The 25,256-nt window shown below is 35.9% G+C and overlaps 1 protein-coding gene across 2 annotated transcripts in view; it reads right to left on the reverse strand.

Moving 5' to 3' along the window:
- LOC127515853 (phospholipid-transporting ATPase ABCA1) overlaps positions 1-25,256 on the reverse strand; it is a 195,397-nt gene that overhangs the window by 91,108 nt on the left and 79,033 nt on the right. The window contains exons 13-19 of one of the 2 annotated variants that reach the window (XM_051899955.1): positions 22,493-22,701; positions 20,005-20,181; positions 6,284-6,506; positions 4,857-5,078; positions 1,550-1,754; positions 329-445; positions 76-247 (exon numbers count right to left, since the gene is read on the reverse strand). In XM_051899955.1, coding sequence (XP_051755915.1) covers positions 76-247; positions 329-445; positions 1,550-1,754; positions 4,857-5,078; positions 6,284-6,506; positions 20,005-20,181; positions 22,493-22,701 — 1,325 coding nt within the window. Of the gene's footprint in view, positions 1-75; positions 248-328; positions 446-1,549; positions 1,755-4,856; positions 5,079-6,283; positions 6,507-10,258; positions 10,482-20,004; positions 20,182-22,492; positions 22,702-25,256 lie in introns of both variants that reach the window. The other variant, XM_051899953.1, reaches the window with a different exon arrangement.

Consider the following 25,256-nt stretch of genomic DNA (forward strand, 5'->3'; position numbering starts at 1 on the left):
AATAATATGTTTGAGTATGTGACTGTGTGGATGAGCATTAAACACATGCATGTATAAGAGCACGTGAAAACTCACATGGTGGTGGTTTTTCCAGCTCCGTTATGTCCTAAAAACGATGTGATGTGATCTTGATAGAAGTCCAGACTGAGTCCGTCCACAGCCAGTTTATTTCCGGTCTTATAGACCTTTACCAGGTTGCGGATACACACACCAGGCTTCATTCCAGACGGAGCCTTTTCCAAGTAGCCTGCAGCGCACACGCACACATTCGTTTAGAAGTTTAGATAATGAATCATTATTCATATCTGTATGCTGTGTGTGTTTGTACCTTTCTGGTCCTCCAGCTCATGAATCTGGTCGGGCTCAGCATCAGATCCCACCCGAGTTCCACACCAGTATGAGGAAGTAAAAGGAAAATACCAGGGCTTTGGGATACCATACTGACCTATAGAAAGACACAAACAACTGTTTACATGCTGTTAAATCAAAGTAAAAGCAGTCTAAATTTTGTATATATATAGTCAAACCAAAATTTATTCAGACACCTTGAACATTTCACACATTATTACAGTTTATTCACTATAGTTTAAAAAAATGGTAATAAAATATGACAAGAACTCAAGAGAAACTGTGTCAGAAAAAAATAATCTTGATAATGTCAGATAACACTTAAGCAAAACAAGGTCAGGTCAAAGTGACTGAATCATTTTTGGTCCCAAATTTTTATCAATTTTACTGGTAGTCCACTGTATGAAGAATTGTTGAGTATAATATGTCACAATTTACTTTATTTTGCTAACCTACCTTAATAATGAACTATAGTGTCTTGCACCCACTAGTAAAAAAATATAAAAAATTATATCTAGTGTCTGAATAATTTTTGGTTTGACTGTAAGTATGTCCAACTTTATCTGCATACATACAGTCCAATATACTACTTACACACTACTTGTCAAAAATTTGAAATAATAATTATGATTTTTTTTTTATGTTTTTGAATGAAGTCTCTTATGCTCACCAATGTTGTATTTATTTGATCAAAAATACAGTAAAAAAGTAATGTTATGAAATATTACAATTTAAAAGAAAAATGTTTTCTGTTGTAAAATATTATAGAATGTAATTTATTCCTGTGATGCAAAGCTGAATTTTCAGCATCATTACTCCAGTCTTCAGTGTCACGTTACTTCAGAAATCATTCTTATATGCCGATTTGCCGCTTAAGAAACATTTCTGATTATTATCAATGTTGAAAACAGTTTAAAACACTATTTTTTTGTAGAAACGGTGATATACTTCTTTGATATTCTTTGATGAATAAAAAGTTAAAAGAACAGCATTTATTTGAAATAGAAATCTTTTGTTACATTATAAATGTCTGTCACTTTTGATCAAATTAATGCACCTTTCTTTTAAATATTACTTACCCAAAACTTGCAAATGATAGCGTATTATGATTTTCACAAAAATATTAAGCAAAATAATAATAATAAAAAAAAACTATAAAAACATGTAATCTAAATGTTTTCTAAGTGTATCTATGCTGTACCTGGAAAGACGTTCTCGATGTACCAGGTCAGTATCCAGTAAATGAGAGCGTCGAACAGCATCATGAAGATGGAAACAATGAAGGAGTAGCGGTCGTTCTCTTGCGGACTGACCCGGATGTTGCTCCACTGAATACCGATGCCTTGCTCTTCATAACGGGCGAAATTCTCACAGCCGTATCCAAATGCAACACATGATAGCAAGCTCTATTGGGATGAAGACGGATGGGTCAGAAACTGCCTGCACCCTTCAGCCTGCCCCATGCCTTTAATGTAAATGTAAATGTTTCCCTCCCATGTGCATTTTTACTCGGGTATGAATATGAAATCGAAACAGTAGCATTGCCATGATCCACAATTTCAAAGTAAACAGTACTGCTCACATTAATGGGCCTGCAGGCTCATTCATCTAGCCTAGACAGAGGCGCCTGAATGCCAAGACACACACACACACACACACACACGCGCGCACACAGGCAGTCTTCTCTCTGATAAGAGGAAGACATCCACACACTGCTGAATAGAGCGAATATCTTCGCGTGAGATAAAGGTCACTCTGATTGGTCACAATGACGGAAGTGCAGCTGTAAGTCATTTAGTTAGTCTTTCTCTTTCTCAAAGGGCAAAAGTGCTCCTCCATCGCTCTTCTCTTCAGGTGTGGGGTCACTGCTATCACTCTCTCACTAATGCACATCCTCACTGGAGATGAATGGAGCTCCAGGATGAGCTTCTCCAGAGATCTGAATCTGCTTCTGTGGATTTGTACCTTAAGAGGACTTGTGCGCTTCATTCACTCTGTGTGAATTAAATGAATGTACAGTTTAATTAACACATCGTTTCTCATTCTTTTCTTTCCTCTCATCGTGTTTATAACTCTCTCGTCTCATCCTCTCCTCTAGCCTGTTCTTGTGAAAAAGAAGCACACTTTGAAATACTTTAAAAAAGTACTAACCATGGAAATAATATACTTTAAAAGAATATACTTAAGTGTGAACAATGTAGTGTTTTCAGACACTTAGTTTCATGTGAAATGCAATTAAATGAAAATGTATTATAGTTTAAATTTATACTGAATGTAATTAGCTAAACTTTAGTGTTTTTTAAGTCCCTTATCTAACATTTAAAGGGTTAGTTTACCCAAAAACGAAAATTCTGTCATCATTTACTCACCCTCACGTAGTTCCAAACTCTTAAGACTTATCTTCGGAACACAAATAAAGATATTTTTAATGAAATCTGAGAGATTTCTGTCCCTCCATTGACAGCTACGCAACTACCACTTTGAACCAAGCAGCAACCTCCCCCAGTTTCTCTTGAAGCCAATAAGGAAGTGAGTTAAACTGCAATTCATTGACTGGCTGCTAGGGACAGGCTCCAAAAGAGAGCAGAATCTCATTGAGCCCCATGTTAAAATAAAACTTTACAGCAGAAAAATGTTTACAGCCTGGTACAAATTGTGGTTTTGGTCTATACAGCTAATGTTGCCCTTCATGACAACTCTGAGGGGTGTGATTTTTTTTTATAACTCATCCGTTTAAATTATATTAAGTCTTAAAGTTCTGCATAATTAAGGCCGTGGTCACTTGAGTGACAGATTGATTGCCGCTGCAGTTTGTGAGCCGTCATGTTACCTCAGCTAATTTCAGCCGGTGAATTTGGCATCTCTGTCGTGTGCTTTTTTCGGGATTATTTCATACAATTATCAAATAATATGGCTTGCTGTGTGGTTAATGGTAGAGACAGATGTCCGTCTGTGTACATGTGCACACATGCGGAAGATAAACAGAGCACACATTGTTGAATCGTCTTGGCATTGGCTAAAAGTTTTGTCCGCCATTGATTTAATGACAATGGCTGGAGAATATGCCTCTCAAGACACCACAAACTCCGACAGCACTGCTTGGATATTATAACTAAAACTGCTGCACTATTTTGAAAAAATATACTTTGGATACGGCCTCATTTGTTCGTGAGAGTCTAATGTATACATTGATATACAGTTTTACAACATAAACGCTGCTCAGGTTGCATAATTTCTTGAAGAACGATGATGGAGAGCACATCATTCAGAAGAAATGTGATGCTAACATATACATATATCAATATTTCATGGATTTAACGCTTTTGTAGACAAAAAGTGCTGTTGTTTGTTTTTCAATGCATGCTCACGGACATTTTACTCAAGTGTGATGGATTGGACTCATCTCACGATCGCTATTTCATTATAAAGGTATGGAGTCCCGTTTTGATTTTGCGTGTTGTCATTTGCACACCCGACACAAATTACAATATTACTGGTGCTGGAGCATCTATATATATACACATAAAAAAGACACCGTAGATTGCCAATAAACCTTTAGAACTTTCAAATTATATAACTTGTTATCTTTATTAATATTTTAGATAGTGTCTAAGATAGATAGATACAGTAGCTTCTTTAGCCTGCTAACATGATCACGTCACACTAGGCGGGCGTGCTTTCAGCAACCAGGCACCTCAGTTCCAACCACGTCCCGCCTCTTTGCCCATTTTCTGTTATCCGGGAGTGACGAGCGATGACGCGTTGCCAAAATGGCAATGGCAGCTTTTTCGCTTCAAAAATGCTCTTCAGAAATCTACGGGTGACATCACGGACACTACATCCATATTTTTTTACAGTCTATGTTTTGAAGCATCAAAGTGGTAGTTGCATAGACTTTTTTTTCTTTTTTTCTTTTTTTTGGTGAAATAACCCTTTATCTTTATATGTAATTTCATAATTCTATTGTCTTTGAAATATGGTTAAAGTGTACTTATAAAATATATATTCAATAAAACATTTGCAATGATGAAGTTGCAAATTAGTGCATTTAAATGTAATATTGAGTAACACACTGCAGTTAAGATTATAATCAAGTACACATGCTTTAATATGTTAGCCAACACATCAAAACAAATGTACTTCCTTAAAGCAAGACAAAATATTACTAAAACAAGATTTAAAAGGCACTTTTCTTTAAAACTTTTAACTTAACATTGTTCTTGTACTTGCACTTTTTAAAATTGTACTTGAGTGTATTAAGAAGCAGTCATAAAAGTGTACTCTCTTCAAGTGCACTTAAGTAACCTTTTATTTAATTGATATTATATTATCTGCAAGTACAGTTATTTTAAAATATACTTTAAAAATTTTAAGTACACTACAAAAAAAGTGCACTACTTTTTTGACAAATCTGGACTTTAGTGTGGATCTATATTCAGCATTTGATGATTTGATGTATTAAGACATGAATTCTCCAGGCTGGTGTAGAGATGTGTTGAATGTCTCACCGTGGCGATCTTGGCACCAAAGCCCAGGACGTCCCTCCAGGCGTAGCAAAGCACATGAGGCAGGTAGAGCAGGAAGTAGATGAGGCCCCCACAGGCGGCTGCCAGATTCGCCCGAGAGAAAAACACACTGATGAAAAAGCACTGCATGACAGTCGCCACGCAGAAGACCAGGAGGAAGACAAAAATCACAGAGGGGTCACTGTATCGCAGAATCTTCCCATACTGAAAGAAAGAAAGAGAGATAGAAGAGAAAAGAAAAATGATGGAGCCACATTCTTGTAGTTATCTCGTCAAACAGTTGTTGAGACAAATGAAGGATTTGTCTACAGAGCAAGACATTCAGCCATAACAGCAAGAAAGCTTTTCGGCGCCCTTAATGAATGCTGTGTTTGAGTTTCCATGGATGCGTCAATAATGTAACCTAATAATTACAAAGGAGAACAACACACATTGAAAACCCACTCGTCTAAAAGAAGGGATTACATCTGTCAAGAGCAGCGATAGAGCGGCAGAGCTGATTAAAAGGCAGATCTGTGATTAAATAAGCGGTAAGCGTCATGGCTCTGGTGGGTTGAGGTAAACAAATCATGTCTGTGTTCGAATATACAGCAAAGAGACATAACAGAAGCTCATCTGTCATGTGCTCAAACCTGCTGGTCCCACACAGAGTCACGCTGCCTACTGCAAAACCACCCATTCACAAACACTGCACCATCTGATCCTAAAACAGCTTTTACTCAAGAGCAGTGGTTCTCTGCAAGTTGAATGGCTAAATGATTGTTGTCATTAATTTCTTGGTAAAGTGCTTTAGTTATCTCACTTTAGCAATGTACTTCAGAGTACTAGAGAGCTAGTAAATACTTGGCTTTTGGTAGCACATTATGGAAAAATATAGATTGGTGGAAGAATAATATATATTTTAAGAGTTTTTAGTAAAGGGAAAGGCCTGTTAGTGCTTATGCTACACATTAAGTTACTTCAACTCAATATAGTTTGTTGGTTGAACATAATTTACTCAAAAATATTGATCCAAACTAGTAAGTTAATTATTTTTGTTGAGCCAAAACATTTGTTTTTAGAGTGCACATAAGCTACTTGCTGCCAAACAAATATCCCTGGTGTCAAATAAAATTTTTATAATTGCTATGAACTGACAGTTAATTTGCTTAAACTAAAAAAAAAGTTAACATCTAAATTAACTGGTTTTATTCAAATATATTATTTAGTATCAAGTCAAATATATTATTTAGTATCACTGAATCAACCTAAATACAAACATTTATAAACAAAACTCATTTTTATTAAGCGTTTATGAACCACTATTAGAGCAAAGCCGAGGAAGCTCACTGATCCAGTATATTTCAGATCAGATCGTAGATCCAGTGTACCACAGTGTTTGTAAATGGCAGTTAATCAGCATTAATCACCTTGAGAATGACAGTGAGGAGCGCAGCGCTGACAGCAAGAGGCAATGTGCTGCTGATGGCCCAGCTCAGCCAGTAGATGGAGCTCTTCAATCCCATCATCCTCACAGTCTCCTTCAGACGCGCCTCCTTCTCCTGAACCACACCCTTGACTATCAACGCAACTGAGAAGATCCACGCTAACGTCATATATAGAGGCAAGGAGCGCGTCAAAGATCGCAGAAACCTACACATGTACATACAAACAAGCATGAAAACTGACTCCCACATTTCAATAAAAGAGTTACATATACATAACAACAGTTACACACACACAAAAACAACTTCCCAAAACATCATGTTTTCTCTAAAGCATTTAACATGGACACCACAGAGAATGTGCTATCTGTCACTTAAGCCCTGCGGCTGGCAAGAGCTGCCCGCATATTATTTGTCCTCATTTGACTAGATCTGTCTGCCGTCTAAATCACTAGCTAGTTTTGTCCACTGGGCATCACAGGAACTTCACCCCGCTGGCTTGAGATCTACTTCACTGCTAGATCCTTCAGGGTATTTTGGAAAGAAAGTGAGTCTCAGTCACATCAGCCGATCACTGATGTACCTCAGGGTTCGGTCCTTGGCCTGCTTCTCTTCTCGATTTGCACAACAATGCTAGAAACAATCATCCTTTCACATGGATTTTCTTACCACTGCTATTTCTCATTTCAGCCTGACAACCAGACAGCAGGTGTACAGATCTTGACTTGCCAAGCAGACATGCCAACACCATATTACCTACACTTATATTTATAAGCCTATGCTCCCTCCAGAAGTCTGCTGTCAGTGAGTGAGTGGCACCTCATGGTGCAAACACAAAGAGGAACAAGAACTTTCCTGAACTTTCATAGTCACTGTACCTCAATAGTGGAAGAATACTTTTCAAGACACATCAAATAATAACACTTCTATGGGCACTTGACTCCCAACTATTACAAATGTAATCTTAAAACAGTGTCATTCGATGGACTTATATGCAGGGCATAATTTTAACTGCCTAATACATATCAAACACACAAGCCATCTTACCAATTTTATTTCGAATATATCTTTCATAATGGCTGCTAGAGTTTGGGGCCCCCAACATGGTTTTTGAAATCTCACTAGTTTTATTTTCATTTTGTTTTGTAGTTTGATTTCAAAATTCACTTTAGTTAAAGTTGTGACGTGTAGCCAAGTATGGTGTCCCATACTCAGAATTTGTGCTCTGCATTTCACCCATCCAAGTGCACACACACAGCAGTGAGTATTGAACACACACACACCATAAACACACACCTGGAGCAGTGGGTGCACCCGGAGCCATTTTTGCTGCAGCACCTGGGGAGCGATTTGGGGTTAGATGCCTTGCTCAAGGGAACCTCAGATGTGGGTAATGAGAGTGGAAGAGAGCATTCACTCGCCCCACAAACGTTTCCTGCCGGTACTGAGACCCAAACCCATGACCTTCAGGTTACAAGTCTGACTCTCTATATTTATATGTAAACTGTAACTACCTTTACTTTGACCATGTATGCTTCAACAACATGGACTGAATAAGATAAGGATTTTTAGCCCTTACAACTTTCCAATGATCTTCATTGTATCATATACATAAAAATGAATTTACATTGGTAAAAAACAATTGAATTTACATTGGTAAAAAACAAACCATTTGTGCATCCAGCACAGATGCACAAATGTTTTCCAAATTCCAAATTCAAACCAATGCAAATTCAATGTATTTTAGTGAAGTTTGATATTAAATGTATTAGTGAAATGACATAAGTGTCCCTGATAGATGTAGCCTGAAACGAAAAGCGTCCTGCTTCTCATTCTCCAGAAGTACAGGTCTGTGAGGGAAGTGAGCTGACAAAAGATGATTTTCCCATCACTACACAATGTAGTTCTCACTTTGAGTGTAAAAATGCAGAGCGAATTGTACAGACACAAAGAATTAATTAAATGAACTGACAAAGAGAACAACATGATTGAGCAGTTAAGTTTAGCATGAGACTAAAATCGCCTGTGGCAGCTGTGAAGCTGTGTGAATGTTGCTGGTTTTTCCTCATAGCAAAAGTGCTGTTGTTTGAGTGTGATGTTGCTTTTACCCGGTGACAGCCAACGTGGAAGCAAAAAACCTTAGGAGTGTGAAACAGGCTAATCCTCAAAGCAGAGAACATACACTTTATCTCACTGCAGAAGAATACAAAACGCTCTGAAAACAGCAAAAAAAAAAAAAAAAAAAAAAAGTCGATGGAGGGAGGCAGAGAGCGATACGTAGGAGGTCGGCTCTAAATCATCAACAATTTGATACTGTGCATAACAAATTAGCATAATAACCCAATTTAGATGAATCAAAGTTCAACCAGTTTCTGCTTGATTTGCCTCTATTTTGGAATAATCATTTCCCTGTAATTATTTCCACTGTGATCACAAGCATCAAAACCACAAAGCACTTTGACTTTATGAATGTGCAACCTCTCAACACAAGCACCATCCTTTCTTCTATATTAAATAGATTATTGTGCATTTTAGCATTACATTTGAGCTTTTCTAACTATTTTTCTTAATGACTTTAAATCTATTGTAGCTCAGCTCGGTTTGCATTCAAAAGGGGTGCAAACAAACAGTTATAAAACATATCAAATCTGTTGAATTTAAAGCTCAGATTGAACTAATCTGTCAATAAACAAATTTGTATGAACAATACCGTTCACACTCTTTCCTGTAAGCTGACAGTTTACAGGATATAAATACTGATCAATTTGGATTTCATGTTGGCTTTTAATGAGAATGTGACTTGTGTGTTCTCAAAATGCTTTGTGATCATGTTAAGTGATGTCTGTTTTGTCTTAACCTGTCTGATTTTGGTTTTGATTATTAGGACCGATTTCTGATTAGTTTGATTATTCGGTTTGATTTCTTTTTCAGGGATGCAAACTTATCAGTATGAAAAAGATACAAACTTCCTAGGGGGGCAGTGGACTTGCTTTAAAAAGGGGATTTAATTATTATTATTATTATTATTATTATATTTTTATTTTATTCAACATTAAAATATTACATGAAAACATGAAATATTACTCATTTAATAAGACAATACAATAATAATCATTTCTAATTCTATTGAAATATAAAAAAATAAATAAAGAAATTTATTATTATAGTAATAATAGTACCGCACTGTAAAATAATGTTTATTTTACAGAAAAAAAAAAAAACAGTAAAATTACAATACTAATATTTACGTCTCTCTTAATTTCTTTGCTTTCAAACGTTAAAATGCCGAAAGACCTTAAAGGGATAGTTCTCCATAATTTACTCACCCTCAAGCCATCCTAGGTATATATGACTATCTTCTTTCAGACAAACACAATCAGAGATTTAAAAATGTCCTTAGTCCTCCAAGGTTTATAATGGTTGTGAATGGGGGGGCCGCGATTTGAAGCCAAAAATAATGCATCCATCCATAAAAAAAGTAATCCATATGACTCCAGTGGGTTAATAAAGGCCTTCTGAAGCAAAGCGATGCATTTTTGTAAAAACATATCCATATTTAAAAATGTATAAATATATCTAGCTTCCGGCGGAATCATGGGATAATTTTCATTTTTAGGTGAACTATCCCTTTAAACCTCTTTTATTGACAAAATATTTAATATACGAAATGCACATTAATTTCAAACACACGACACAAGCTTACGTTACATGCAGTGATGGAGTTTGTGTGGAAAGCAATTATTGAGAACTGAGATGCTCTGAGACACTGAAAACACCAGATTATGAGCTTTCCAAGTGTAAATGAAGCGGTGAGCTCTCATTTCATTTCCAGTGACTCCATGCAGAACCCGGCAAATGCCGGTTTTCACCAAAAGTTGATAAGTTTGCATCCTTGCTTTTTTGTCTATTAATTCGGTCACATTTCTGTTTCCGATTTTTCAGTGTTTCGGCGACACTAACCTTCACCATCAAAGAGATCAAAGCACAGGGAATGGTCAGCAGAACCATGTTCTCTATAAACCAGCAGAACCACATTGAAGCATTTCGAACCCCAACAACCCGCAGAACCTCCTTCAGACGGCGCTCCTTCTCCAGAACCAGTTCTTTGATGGTCTGGCAGGCAGTGTTGATGAATGCTAGCACCAGGAACATGGGCAACATGGTGCCAATGAATGAAACAAAGCTGCAGGAATGACCAAAGCTGATCTCAGAACATCCAAAAATTAACATGTCATCATTCACTCACATATTTTTACAGAAAAAAAAAAAGAATGAAGAAGAAAACATCCAGGTTTGGATTGAGTAACTGAATAATTGAAAGAATTTACATTTGCAGGTAAAATACAAAGTTATGTCATGAAATTCTAGATAGCACAGGCTAATAGGTCCTTAACTCAACCTGCTTGCAATCACATCATTCTCTATAGGGCACAGCTGATTGATTCCTGCTGTATCAGTAGCCAATGAGCTCATGTGCTCAACCTTCAAATACTTGGTCTAGCATTTGCAGCTTGCTTTCAGAAACCCTCCACCTCACCCAGCTCCACCTGTATAGATCTACTACGGATAATTCATGAACGCTATATTGTACAGCAGCAGCATGTCTTACTTGTTCACAGCAGTGTGTTGTATATGTACTGTATTAGCAGCAGCGTACCAGATCTATTCAACCAAGACCAAACATATCAACACTGTCATACCCATTACAATGCCAATACACTCCGAGAGCTGTCATGACAGAACTAGTGTTATTTTAGAATCATTTATATACTATTATAGGTTTTGTTAACATTTTAAGGCCCGGTTTCACATACAGGGTTTAGATTAAGCCAGTATTAGGCCTTAGTTCAATTAGGACATTTAAGTAGCTTTTATAAATGTGCCTTAGAGGAGAAAAAATAATAATAATAATAATGGTGTGTATTTTGAGACAAAACAATGGCACTGACATATTTTAAGACCTGTCAGTGCAAGTTGCTTTCAGTCAAAAAAGCTCATTGATGCATTTTAGGTTTATGCCTTGTCTGTGAAACCAGGGATAAATTAGACTGTATTTTCATATTTTCTGTTTTCTGAAAATCACAAGGACACAAGGATACTGTATGTATGCGAATAAAGTTGGACATACTTATATATCCAATTTTATATAAACAGTTATGTGATAATATAGTTACATTTTGAAACAAAATATAAGTCAGGCAGCTGAGATTTGCTATATATAACATATCAATTTACATGATTATATTGTATGTACGTGGATAAAGTTGGATATAATATACATTGTCATTTTATTCGTTTTTTGGTAACACTTTATTTAAAGCCTTTATGCATAAAGCATTATAGTTTTTCATAAATAGATGTAAGAAAAGTTACAGTAACATGCATTATAATATTTACAGACTGCTTGTTATATCTGAAATTGGTTGTTGTCATGTTTTAATGCATTATACTATCTAAAGGTGCAACAATAAATAGATAAGCATTATAATGTATTATAACAGTGGATACATATTCTTGAGATCATCAAATCCATTAAAATGTTTATTACAAGGCATTAAAAATATGTTATAATGCATTATAAGTAAGCAGTAAGGTACGAGAGGCTGTGCTGTATCGTGAATAAGTCACAGCTGAAGGGCACGACGCGAAGTGGAGTCCCTGACCATGAACAGCAACAGAAGTTACATTATTACGCCATTAGATGGTGGCAAAGACTGTCTTTATGAGTGTGTCAGTCAGTAGCGAAGACTTTTACATTGAAAAGACTGAATTGTTGTGAACACGGAACAAGACGCAACTGACAAAACTGCAACCGTCAGTCATGGGAAAACCCCTTAACTGTTAAAAGGACAAGATAATACATTTAAACAGATTTTTTATTATGAACATAGGACTGACCTGAAGGAAAATGCTAAATCTGAATGCAGGTAATAAACTCCCTCACTCAATCTTTTTCTCACAACACTCTTCTACATAATACAGTAGGCTTCAATGAACAAAATCAATTGAGAATATACAGTTTACGTTGCTAAGAGTGGTTGCAAAGGGTGTTGTGTAGTGATACACAGAACCGTTGGGTGAAGCAGTCATAGCCGTGTTTTGTCATGAATAAAACACAGCTATTGACTAATCAGAATCAAGGACAGGAACTAACTGTTTTATAAAAATGCTTTAAGTAAAGTGTTACCATTTTTTAATATGTCTAATGTCTTTAATAAGTTTTAGTTTGTTTAGCTTTTAGTTATTTTAGTACTTAAACTAAACGAAAGTGAGAAATGTTGCCTTGGCAAATGGCTGAAATAAAATAAGCTTCTGTTAAAGTTTATTTTATTTCAAGTAATGATTTTATGGTTTTAGCATTAGTTAACAATAATAGCCCTGGGGTGAACTAACAAGATAGGTACTGTAAACCTCTGCTAGTCAAGGTGCCGCTGATATTGTTCTGAATGAATCCCGCTGTGCTGCATGATCTTTAAACCACACACAGAGCTCAGCGTCAGTAGGATTCATCATCATTCGGTGCCGGTTTGATAATACAGTAAGCCTGTATTAAAGTACTCTCATAAGGCCAGTAAAATGTCATGTCAATATCGGAGCAGAAGGTTCTGGAAACAAAGTGCTGTCTGTGCTCAATTAGCCAGCAGCTCAAATATATCATGTGCTCTCAAAATATGACAAGCTATAGATTTTTCATATCAGTTCTGCTTACCTTTCATAAATACAGTCGGGGAGAGACGCCACAATACAATTAGAGCTGACACCAGAAACAGTCGGGGGACAACGATAACAAACTCTTTAAAACGCATTAATTCACCATCACATCTCACTCAACTCTATACGGTTACGTTCACACAGCAGCAGAAACATTAAGAACGATTTGCACCAACTGAACATTGTTCAAACATTGCGTCTGTTTTTTTTTTAGCATCCGATTCATTGATGGAATATAAATAAAAATATGGTAACTATATGCAGACAATTTTACACTGAACATAACTTTAATTGCACAATTATTTGCACTAGCAACTTACCCTAGTTCCAACATAAACTGGCACTAAGTTTTAAGTACAGAAGTCTCCAACCAGGGGTAATGGTCACAATAAAACAGCTGATTGATTGAATTGCATCTTAAATTCTATAGAAACATGTTGGCTTTTATATTTCAAGAGAGTGAACATTATGTGAATAAATGACTTGCAGCTCTTGAACACAAACCCAATTTAAACCACACACCTCTGCGTGGATTCCTCTGTGTTTTGCATGTCAAATAATCGTATGTTTTATGTATCAGTTTTTATTTATTGTTTAGTTTCAAATAGAGTTTTTAATTGTTACTTATTTATACATACTAATTTTATGTGAGTGAGCTGTATAACATATATCCGAATTTAGAAATGTCATTTTATTAGTTCATATAGTATGTCTATATAGTTTTAATTACATTTTAGTAATTAGTTTTAGTTTATTTCGTTTTAGTATTTCAATAATAATTAGTTTTTTGTATCAGTATTTATTTATTGCTCCTTATTAATTTTAAATAGTTTACTAAAATGTTATCTTAAGTTTTTACTATTTTTCACATTAAGTTTGAAGGCTGCTATTGAATCATTTAAGGGTTGATATTATAAATCCTTGAGACACAGAGATTTCTTTAAAGAGCATGGTACTTTTCTTTTAAAAGAAAATTTTATGAATTTATGGCTGTAGTCGATAAGCTTTTTTTATCCAGTCAGGCCAGAATCTTCTGGAATACTTACTGAGGCATTTACAACATGAAACTCTTTTGCCCCTTATATTTAAAATTTAGATTTAGGCTTTTGGTGTGGTGAAAAAATGGCTCAACACAGACACACAGACCGAAAAGCAAATTAGCATTCTCTCCATTCTCTGTCCCTCTAATGCATGAATAGAATTGGAGTTTTGGGAGTTTTCAAGTGGAACTAAATGACGCTGGTCTGACTGATTCTGCCGGGAGGCTGAACAGTGCTTCAGGATTACAGATTTATGACCTTAGAACACACATATACAAAGCCTAAAACAAAAGCACATAATATGTTACATGCATAAACAATTAGAAGCAATATAAAACAAAAAACAAACAAAACAAAAAAAATAGGACGTACACTACTGTTTCAGAAGTTTGGGATCGGTAAGATTATTTCATGTTTTTGAAAGTCTCTTATGCTCACATAGTACAATACAGTAAAAACAGTGAAATATTATTATAATTTAAAATAACTGTTTTCTATTTGAATATATTTTCAAATGTAATTTATTCCTGTGCTGAAAAGCTGAATTTTCAGCATCATTACTCCAGTCACCCAAAAAAAAAGTTTCTGTTTCACTCCTCCTGACAGCCAGAGACGGTGTTATTATTGGATAATTGCAGAGCCAGCCAGATCGGTCGAAAAATATATACCAACGAAGAAACATAAGCTAGGTTTCCATCCAAATGTGAAGCGAATCTTTTCAAAGTTCGCAAAAAAAAAAAGAAAAAAACAAATGCAAATTAGGTGCATCTCCATCAAGTTGTTCAAGCGGATAATGGTGGTATTGGTAACCTAGCAACCAACAGTAAATAAAACACTGTGCGAGCGTTTATGAAGGGTTTGCTTAAACACTTATGAATAAGAAAACAAAAAAACGAGAGCCCGTCCGAACTCTTCTTGACTGTTAAGCGTGTGAGATTAAACACATGTGAGAGGACAAGCCCGAAAAACCCACGACACTCCAGTACAAAAATGCGCATGCCCCTATCCACGGCAAGCCCCGAAGGAAAATGCATTGCACACATACACATATACAACGTGCTCCAGTAAATCCAGAATTATTGCATCATAACAGAATCAAACAAAGTTTTCTGTTACAACACCATCAGCAGAAAACAGCCGATTATGATTAGTCACATGGGTTTAATGTTCGTTACGTCAGAATTTATTCAGCAAATTCTTTTCCATCTCCAATTATTTGCAATAACCCTTTTTCGCACAAGTCTAAAACCACCTCAAGCAAACTTTTTGCGAATTAAGGGATTCTTATTCAGAATTTGATGTTCCCATCACTTGTTTCTTATGCGATACTTTAAAATGCGCATAAAAATCCACAGCTTCTCAGTGACGTCACATCGTACAAAGTTGGGTAATTTATAGCGGAAGAGACAGAGTCACAGTCAAAATTTTAAAAGGTGAGTGTAATATAATATATATATATATATATATATATATATAAACAAAAAGTACAGATAAGAATACTGTTAAAGTACCGGATCGATAAGCAGTATCAGTAAGAGTAGTAATACCATTAAAACCTTAACGATACCCATTAGAAAAGACTATGAATTGATCTTCACGCACACAGAAACTGAAATTTAAAACTGTTAAAAGAAAAGGCTCAATAAACTGGTGCATAGATATAATACAAAAGCATTAATATCTCTCTTCCGTTTGTGCTTTGAACTTTTCAATGCAGAGCACTGTGCGCTATTGTTCTGTCCTATCTACCATATTTTGTTGCCTCGTTACAAAAGCTGCGCTATACATTTAAAAGAAATGTCTTTTCATTTTATAGTATATATAATCAGGACCGCTGCTGGCCAAATGGGTGCCCTTTTTTTTTTTTTTTTTTATAAAAAAAGATCTAAGTGAACAACAGTCTTTAAAATAACTTAAATACATAGGCTATATAATAACAATGAGGCAGTAATAAATGTTTCAACGAAAGTAACAAAAGCAAGTTATTTGTTTATTTATTTTTCAACAACTGAAAATACATAATGTAAACAATCAACTTATGTACATTATGTATTATATCAAATGCCTGCAGAGGGCGCCAGCGGCTAGGTGATTGTTGTTGTTACACTTCTTGCTATTGTTGTTACAGCATGATCAAATCCTTTTTTAATATTGGCCAAACAACATTTAATTCAAATATCCACTTAATCTTTAATATTTGGCCACATCTTTATGATATAAATGCTGCAGTCACTGTAATTTCTTCAATAAGAACATGTTATCGAAGCATGCAGAGTCAGAGCGAGGGTTTAAACTTTTATTTTGAAACGGAGGTGAACATATAGAAACAAGTATTCTCCTGTGTTAGCATAGGTGTATATATGATAGCACTATGTTATGCCATATTATCATCTTTTAAATTATTTAATATATCATGAAGCCTTAGAAAATGGTCTAATTATGATTTTACTTTTTATCAAAATTAATTAAGAAAATCATGAAATCTGGCTATCTTTACCATGGTTCAAAATCCAATACACAGCACATTAAAATAATGAAATTATAGCTATGAAAAAAATTGCATTAGTATCAAATCAGGCAGATGTGTTGGTGGTGGTCAAATCCTTAACGTCATTAAACACGTTTAATTAATCTCACCTATTAGCTACAATAGTCAGAAATATAAAGTTCTACATGTTTGTGAACATACCTAAAAATGATGCACGTGATTAATCTTGTTTTCTTTTCTTTTTCGCTTCTCAGCGCCAGAGTTCTGTTGTCAGTATGAGGTGGGGACGGGGCAAAGCGGGAATGGCGTGTTGCGTGTGCTGAAGTTACTGCGTTCTCCATAATTCTTTTCAATATCTATGTTTCTGTTTACATTTATTTTTAAGTTAATATTACTATACAATAGTAATATTACTATATTACCTACAGAATATTAGTTTATTTATATATTTAGACTTTTTTTTTTTTTTTTTTTTAACAAAGGCGGTGCCCCCCAAGCGGCAACCTCCCCCAGTTTCTCTTGAAGCCAATACGGAAGTGACTTAAACTGCGATTCATCAACTGGCCACTAGAGACAGGCTTCAAAAAAGAGCAGAATCTCATTGAACCCCATGTTAAAATGCCCAACTTTACAGCAGAAAAACACATGTTTACAGCCTGGATCAAATTGTGGTCTATACAGCTAATTTTGCCCTTCATGACAACTCTGAGGTGGGTGAATTTTTTTTATAACTCATCCGTTTAAATTATATTAAGCCTTAAATTTCTGCATAATTAAGGGCGTGGTCACTTGAGTGACAGGTTTGCCGCTGCTGTCTGTGAGCCGTCATGTTACCTCAGCTAATTCCAGCCGCTGAATATGGCATCTCTGCCGTGTTTGTGCTTTTATTCTGGATTATTTTATACAATTAAAAAATAATAATATATACAATTATAAAATAATATGGCTTAATGGTCGAGACTTGAGACAGATGTGCGTCTGTGTAGATGTGCACACATGCAGAAGATAAACAGAACCCATGTTGTTGGATCGTGGCATTGGCTAAAAGTTTTGTTCCTGAGATTTACTACAATGACAATGGCGGGAGGATATAAAACTCTGACAGCACTGCTTGGATGTTATTTAACTGCTGCATTTTGAAAAATTATACTTTGGACGAGGACTCATTTGTTTGTGAGATATATACGATCATATACAGTTTTACAACATAAACGCTGCTCAGGTTGCATAATTTCTTGAAGAACGATGATGGAGAGCAGATCATGCAGAATGGATGCAAACAATGGATAATATATCAATATTTCATGGATTTAATGCTTTTGTGGACAAAAAGTACTGTTTTTTGTTTTTCAATGGACACTCATGGACATTTTACCCAAGTGCAACGGATTGGATTCATCTCGCGATCACTATTTCATTATAAAGGTATGGAGTCCCGTTTGATTTTTCATGTTGTTATTTGCACACCCGACACAAATTACAATTACTGGTGCTGGAGCATCTAAATCGTAAAAAAAACACTGTATATTGACAGTGAACATTTAGAACTTTCAAATGATATAACTTGGTATCTTTATTAATATTTTAGATAGTATCTAAGATAGATATATAGATAGCTCCTTAGCCTGATAACATGATCACGTCGAGCTAGGCAGACGTGGTTTCAGCAACCAGGCACCTCAGTTCCAACCACGTTCCAACTCTTTGCCCATTTTCAGTTATCCGGGAGTGACATGCGGTGACACACTGCTAAGATGGCAGCAGCCTCATTTTCGCTTCAAAAATGCTCTTCAGAAATCTACGGGTGACATCACGGACACTGCGTCCATATTTTTTTACAGTCTACGGTGCCCCCCCTGGGAGTTGGTGCCCTATGCAAACTGCGTACTCTGCGTATAGGGAGCGGCGGTACTGGAAATATTATATTTCCTTGTTTCTTACTGTGGCAGTTTACATCTTTGCAAATAAATATCTTCCGAAATTTGTTTTGACAGAGATGGTTGGTTGTTTTAATTTTTCAGTTCCTCAGAAAGTGGGTCCTGTGAGTGTGCATGATTTTTTTTTATTTATTTTTTTTATTATTATTATTGTACTATAAAACTTAAGTAAGCTTGATTTTTTTTTTTTTTTTCTTTAGGCTTGTATTAGTTTTTTGTGATATTGAAATTGGTGACAAGAATTATAAGATTTCAAAAAAATATTGAAATATTAAAATATAAGATTTCGAAAATAAAAACCTTATTCAAAGCAAAAATAATTATATCATGATATACATAATTATCATATTGTGATATAAGATTTTGGTCATATCGCCCACCCCATATGTAACCAAGTCTCTGTGAATTCCGGATAACCACCAGAGTTCCCTGTCACTCGGAAATTCGAGAGACACTTCAAAGCAGGGTGCTGAGCTGCAGTGGCTTATATTCCCTCAGCTCAGCTCACGTCACTATGTGACTTCAGTGGTATATGTTTTTTTTTACCTACCTGGCTGGCGCTGTAATTATCCACTAATATAACACCATCTCTGGCAGTCATCCGGAATTCACAGAACCAAGGTGACATATGTAACCAGCGGAATATTTAGTTTCATTATGATCATTATGTTTATGTGAATCTCTATTCCTTCTATCTGAACTTTGACAGTCCTCTAATTTTCTTAAAGCAAGGATCTGTAATTATCATTTCACCTCTACTAACTAATTACGAGTAATGAACTATTATTGTGAAAGATGCATTACTTAATTTTATATGTAATGGGGGCCATAAAAATTAAGTCTTCCATTTTAGTGCATATTCTATTATTATTATTATTATTATTATTCCGCCACAATGACTTATGCAAAATGTAGCCAAGTTACCACAACAAACAAGCCTGTATGCGCACATCTATCAAAAATGTTTGGGTGTGCGCATGTTGTACATGGTATCAAATTAAGATGCATGGTAGTAAAAAACACTTGTATTTGAGAATATCACCTGGCTAGAGTTTGAGACCTTAGGCATGATGTCTCAGTTTCATGAAAGCAGCCTCATTCAAATCTATAAAACACACAGCTTTTCACACGAATCAATAAACACATTAAAACAACACAGTGCCGCTCTGCAGTGGCTCTGATGTCCATGTCACCACAAATAAACAAATGCACACAAACCCCCGCTGATGGATTTTTCAAGCCGATGGAGAGAGAGAAAACCAATCAAAGCCAATATTAATTTGACATTTACTTCAGCCATGAATCACAGCCGTTGATTATGCTGTAAGATCGACTGAAAATATCCCTTTCCTCTCTGCATGATTTGCCATCCCACTCTCAACACCAAACTATCATTTAAATATGAAAACACTGACCATCAGTGTTTATATAATTTCTCATATTTCACAGTCACGGACAATACGCCTGAACAAGGGCAGTTTTTTTGAGGTGATCACTCATAAACACACACACACACGCAGTTTTGCTTACACATCGTCCATGTAACATGGGTATGGCATCTGTTGTGCATATACTCCGAGCGTCTGATTGACTCCAGTCTGGACCTTAATGATTCCTCGATCCACCATGTCCTGCAGGTACACAAACCCTCCCCTCACATACCGCAGGTCATTAAATGGGTTGTCGCGGGCCGTTGGGGACCAGGACCTAAAACACACATGAACACAAAACCACATCTCCAGTGAACCCACTGCAGTTGCAGGACATGCTTACTGATCAGTTTCTACAGTATGTGTGATATGGTACAAATCCACTGGAATGAGAAAATTACTTTTCAATTTCATTTTAGTGTAAGTTTTAGTAATTGTGCTTTTGTCATTTTATATATATATATATATATATATATATATATATATTATTTACCTTTAATTTATTCTTATTTCAGTTTTAGTAATTTTAATACTTAAACTTAACAGTTCATTTTTTTTTTTAGAATTTCTAACATTTCTAAGGTTTTTTTTTTCAAGTTTAAGTTTTCGAATCTAATATTTACTTTTTTTTTTATTTCAGATTTATTTAAATTGAACATTTTTTTTTTTTTTTTTTTATAGTTTTTGTTAATAATAACAATGAGTTATGTAGTGGTTCAGTTTCTATATGTTGGCATAGGATGGAAGGGTTGTATATGTATTTTCACAACAAAAAAAGTAAGATACCTACGTTTTGCATATGCTTTCTTTCTCAAGTCAACAATCCAAATATGGACAGAACTTAAGAAACACCTAGTTGAAAATTATACTTCTGACAATTTCAATCAATTCTTCTTCCTTAATTTTAAATTTGAATTACAAATTCTGCATCTTGTTTGCCACCTTAGTTCAAATTCAATTCAAATTCAGGAACTGAAAGACAAACCGCATTCGCTACTTAAAAAATATCCATATTAAAACAGACAGGCTTATGAGGACAGAGCCTACAATGTTTAATGCCAGAGGTTTGCTAATTATTAATATCTATTGTCATTTTATTGGTTATATTTTATCCACTAATTTATTATATCATCTATATTTGTAATTTTTAGGGTTTTTTTATTTATAATTAATCACATTTCTTGCCTTTATAATTCAAAGTTTGTTATAAACTTCTGGTGAAATGACAGACTTTCTATCCCAGACAATCCTCTAGTGCGAATGTTTTAAAATCTTAGTGGAGCAGCAGTATCTTTCTCTATATCCCTCAAGTATAAAACATGAGATTTTCACAACACATGCTATAAAGAAAGCATCAGTGATATTAAAGGTGCAGTATGCAATTTCTCAAAATCGTTGTTGAACACTGTTGATATTTGAAATCGACCCAAACAAACACACACCTCCCTTCATCGCTCTGCCCCCAAAATGCACGAACACGCAATGCAAGAGTGTCTCTTTTATCATAGCAGAAGCGAAGCAAAGTAATGCTTCACGAAAAATAAAGTGAAAATGACGAACGAATGACAAGGAAGCAGAAAAAAAATTAACACACAGTACACAAGAGTATATAGACCAATTTGAAGCAGACATCCAAGTTAAGTCACTTGCAGCTGCGCGTGCATAATGGTGGCAGAAAAACAGAGGTAACAGAGGTAACTCTCTCTCTCCTCTCCCATCATGACTGGACACGCCCCTTACTGCTGATTGGCTACAAGTTTGTTGTGGTGCTCGGTCCAATCCACTTTCAACAGCTTTTCTGTCAGGACCACTATCGTCAAATATGATTGATAACTGCACAGAGTTTGTATTGGTGGTATGGTTCTGTTCTGAGCAAGAATAGCACATCCATGCAGCTTAGCATTGATAAGAGCAGGGAGAGCAGCAATAACCCCCCTTGGGGTAACAGAACAGAACTAAAAGAAATGTGCAGATGTCATTAATGTCAATAATTTAACTTGTACATTTTTCAAGAAATAGTCTGATTCGAGGGGATTCAGAAGGCCAAATCCTGACTGGCGAGAGGAGGAGCTGGGGATGGAGGAGGGTAATTAGCTCTGAGAAATGCGATAGCTACTGATAATACTGAGGAGCATATATATATATATATATATATATATGAATGCTGTGATAGGCGTCGTATTCCTATAGATAGACATGAGTCACCTGGGAGTGAGCTGATGCGAGCTTGACTGACGTGACCTGCCAGAACTGACGTTACTCTTGATTTTTCAAAGATCGCTTACTGCACCTTTAAATGTCCATTACATCCAATTTTTAATGGCTTTGAAAAACTGCCATCAGGAGGGTGCTACAGGGGACCGAGAGCAACTATTTTTTAAGAATTATGTCCCTTTATCAATTGTTTTTTAATAATTGTTTTATTTTTTACTGAATATATGTGTATAAGTTATATTGTGTAAGTCATTCCACCGGTTGGGGCAAAAATAAACATCCATGCAAATGGACAATAAAGATTTCATTTCATATAAAATGTCTTCACTGCCCCACCCAGCTTCATGTTTTTTGGTGATGTTTTCAGTTCTAACCTCTCCTTGATTTTGTCTGTTCTTTCAGTCTCTTCGATGTCCATGCGGATCTTGTATCTGATGTGGGATGGAGGCTGGAGGTCACTGGGGTCAGAGAGATCCGTGAAGACCAGTCCGGCCCAGAACCTGTCCTGAATCATGAGCTTCAAAGACTGCTCAACCAGCACAGTCTCACTGCTGACACCTTCAAACTTATCCAGATCAAAACACTGAAACACACACACGCACAATTTTCAACACCCATGTTGCATCTGAATCTGACAGTGACGAACGAGGTTCATGTGGCGTACGATGAACAGAAGCAGCAGGCAGAACAGAGAAGCGTCTGCAAAGGAAATTCAGGATTGAGCTCAGCCGTGGAGAGACCGAATAAGAAGAGTAAACAGAGCAGAGAATAAATAAAAGAGAATGAAGGAAACATCAGCATCCAATCAAGCTGAACCATAAAACATTTCAAGACTGGACAACATCCACTGACAAAATGTCATGAACGATTCGGGTTTATGGGGACTGATGCCGATATTAGGGAATAAAAAATCCGATATCGATATATCGACCGATATTCTTTATGTGTATATTATAGGGGTGCAACGGTTCAAATTACTCATGGTTCGGTTTTTATCACGGTTTTAGGGTCATAATTTCGGTATGATTCGCTATGTACTATGTTCAGGGAAAATAGGACAACTGTCAAATAAAAATAAAGAAAATAAGAACAAATAATCAAACTACAAGCAACAGCAGGTATTTTCAGGTGTTTTCAGGTACAGAAAATTAATAAAATAATCAAATATAAAATAACACTGCATATTATCTTCACTATAAATTAAGTAAAGATGAATCATTAATACAAAAGCTATTCAGTCAAGAGCAGTGAGTGATTTCTTTGTCATTTGTTGTTTGATTAACATTAAAACACAGACAGCAGGAATAGTAGGCTTCTTTCCCTTTAAGTTATAATGCACGATCCAGTACATACAGTCAAACCAAAATTTATTCAGACACCTTGAACATTTCATTCATTAATAGAGTTTATTCACTATAGTTTAAAAAAATGGTAATAAAATATGACAAGATCTTAGAGTTAAACTGTCAGAAAAAAATTATCTTAATAATGTCTGATAATACTTAAACAAAACATGATCAGGTCAAAGTGTGAATAATTTTTGGTTCCAAATTTTTAGCAATTTTACTGGTAGTCCACTGTATGAAGAATTTTTGGGTATAATCCCTGCTGAAAAATCCAGCTAAAACCAGCCTAAGCTGGTTGGCTGGTCTAGCTGGTTTAAGCTGGAAGTAGCTGGTTTTTGTTGGTCTCCCAGCCTGGCTTAGCTGGTGTTCAGTTGGTTTAAGCTGGTCTCCCAGCCTCCCAGTCTCCTAGCTAACCAAAACCCCTCTAAAACCAGCTATGACCAGGCTGGGAGACCAGCTAAAACCAGCCTGACCAGCTTAGCACAGAAATCTTCTTACAGCGCGCAAGTTCTCTTTTGTGTCTTGCTCTTGAATGTTTAAATTAGCAAGACTTAAATGAGTTTAGTTTAAACACAGATATCAACGTGTGCTGTTCAGGTCTCACCTGCGCTCGCGCGCTATCAACTGCTCATATTCGAGCATACGGCACTCGCATTGAACCAAGTTTACAAAGAGTGACTGTTTTGTCCGCGCTTTTTGATCATCGCTGTTGTAACATCGACTGAAACATACATTAGCTGAACTCTGTCTGTTTTAGACGTTGCTATTTACAACAAACCATATTATAGATGCGTTGTCAGATTTGAGATGAAATGAGAAAAATGGAGTAGATTTTTATTTTATTTTTTGTATATTAATATAGTATTAATATTTTAAATGTTTTGTTCTACCATGTTTATTGTTGGTGCAGCCAATTTAAATTTCTTAAAAACCAGTGTAACTACCTCTTTAGTCATTCATCGGATGCATTAAACTGAGTTAAAGCAATTATACGACTTATTCAGGGCTTGATCGCTTGACAACACAAATGTCATGTGCTTTGATTTCCGCCACACAGTATTTATCTCTGAATCTCATGACAAGGATTCAGCTTTTTGTTGTACAACTCAATGCATCTAGATCCGCACAGGATCAGTCTTTCTTCTTTTCTGTTTTGATTCTTTGATTGGTTTTGATCACAAAATGATACATCATGGAAATTAATCACTGTGATCACTGGCTGCACTTTCAGCATTACAATGCTTGACTAGTGTGCAACAATGCAGCTTGACTGTTGCCTCCACAGAGTTGGATGCCTTGGGGAATGTTGATGTGAATAATATGAAAGGGCTTTTAGAGTGCACTCATTACAGTTTCAGTGTGCTTGAATCAGAGGTTCAGTGTTTGATATTTGGCTCATGGATCAACCTTTGGAAGGCTCAAACCTGTAACTTTTTGGTTGCCAGCCCAGATAGTTCACCCCTAGGCTACACCATGCTGATCTTACATTTCAGACAAATTGAGAATAAAAGAGGGAAGACAACGATGAAGAGAGTAAAAGAGATCAGAGCAGATGAATGCTGGAAAAGGCTGAGAGAAAAGCAGTGATTCTGAATGAAACCTGAAATTAATTGTTAATAATAATTTGTTACATTTAATATAGCGCTGTTCTCTGTTCTCAAAGCGCTTTACATGGAAGGCGGAATCTCCTCAACCACCACCAATGTGCAGCATCCACCTGGATGATGCGACGGCAGCCATATTGCGCCAGAACGCCCACCACACATCAGCTTATTGGTGGAGAAGAGACAGA

This window comes from Ctenopharyngodon idella, chromosome 7, assembly GCF_019924925.1.
Source record: "Ctenopharyngodon idella isolate HZGC_01 chromosome 7, HZGC01, whole genome shotgun sequence".
NCBI lineage: Eukaryota > Metazoa > Chordata > Actinopteri > Cypriniformes > Xenocyprididae > Ctenopharyngodon > Ctenopharyngodon idella.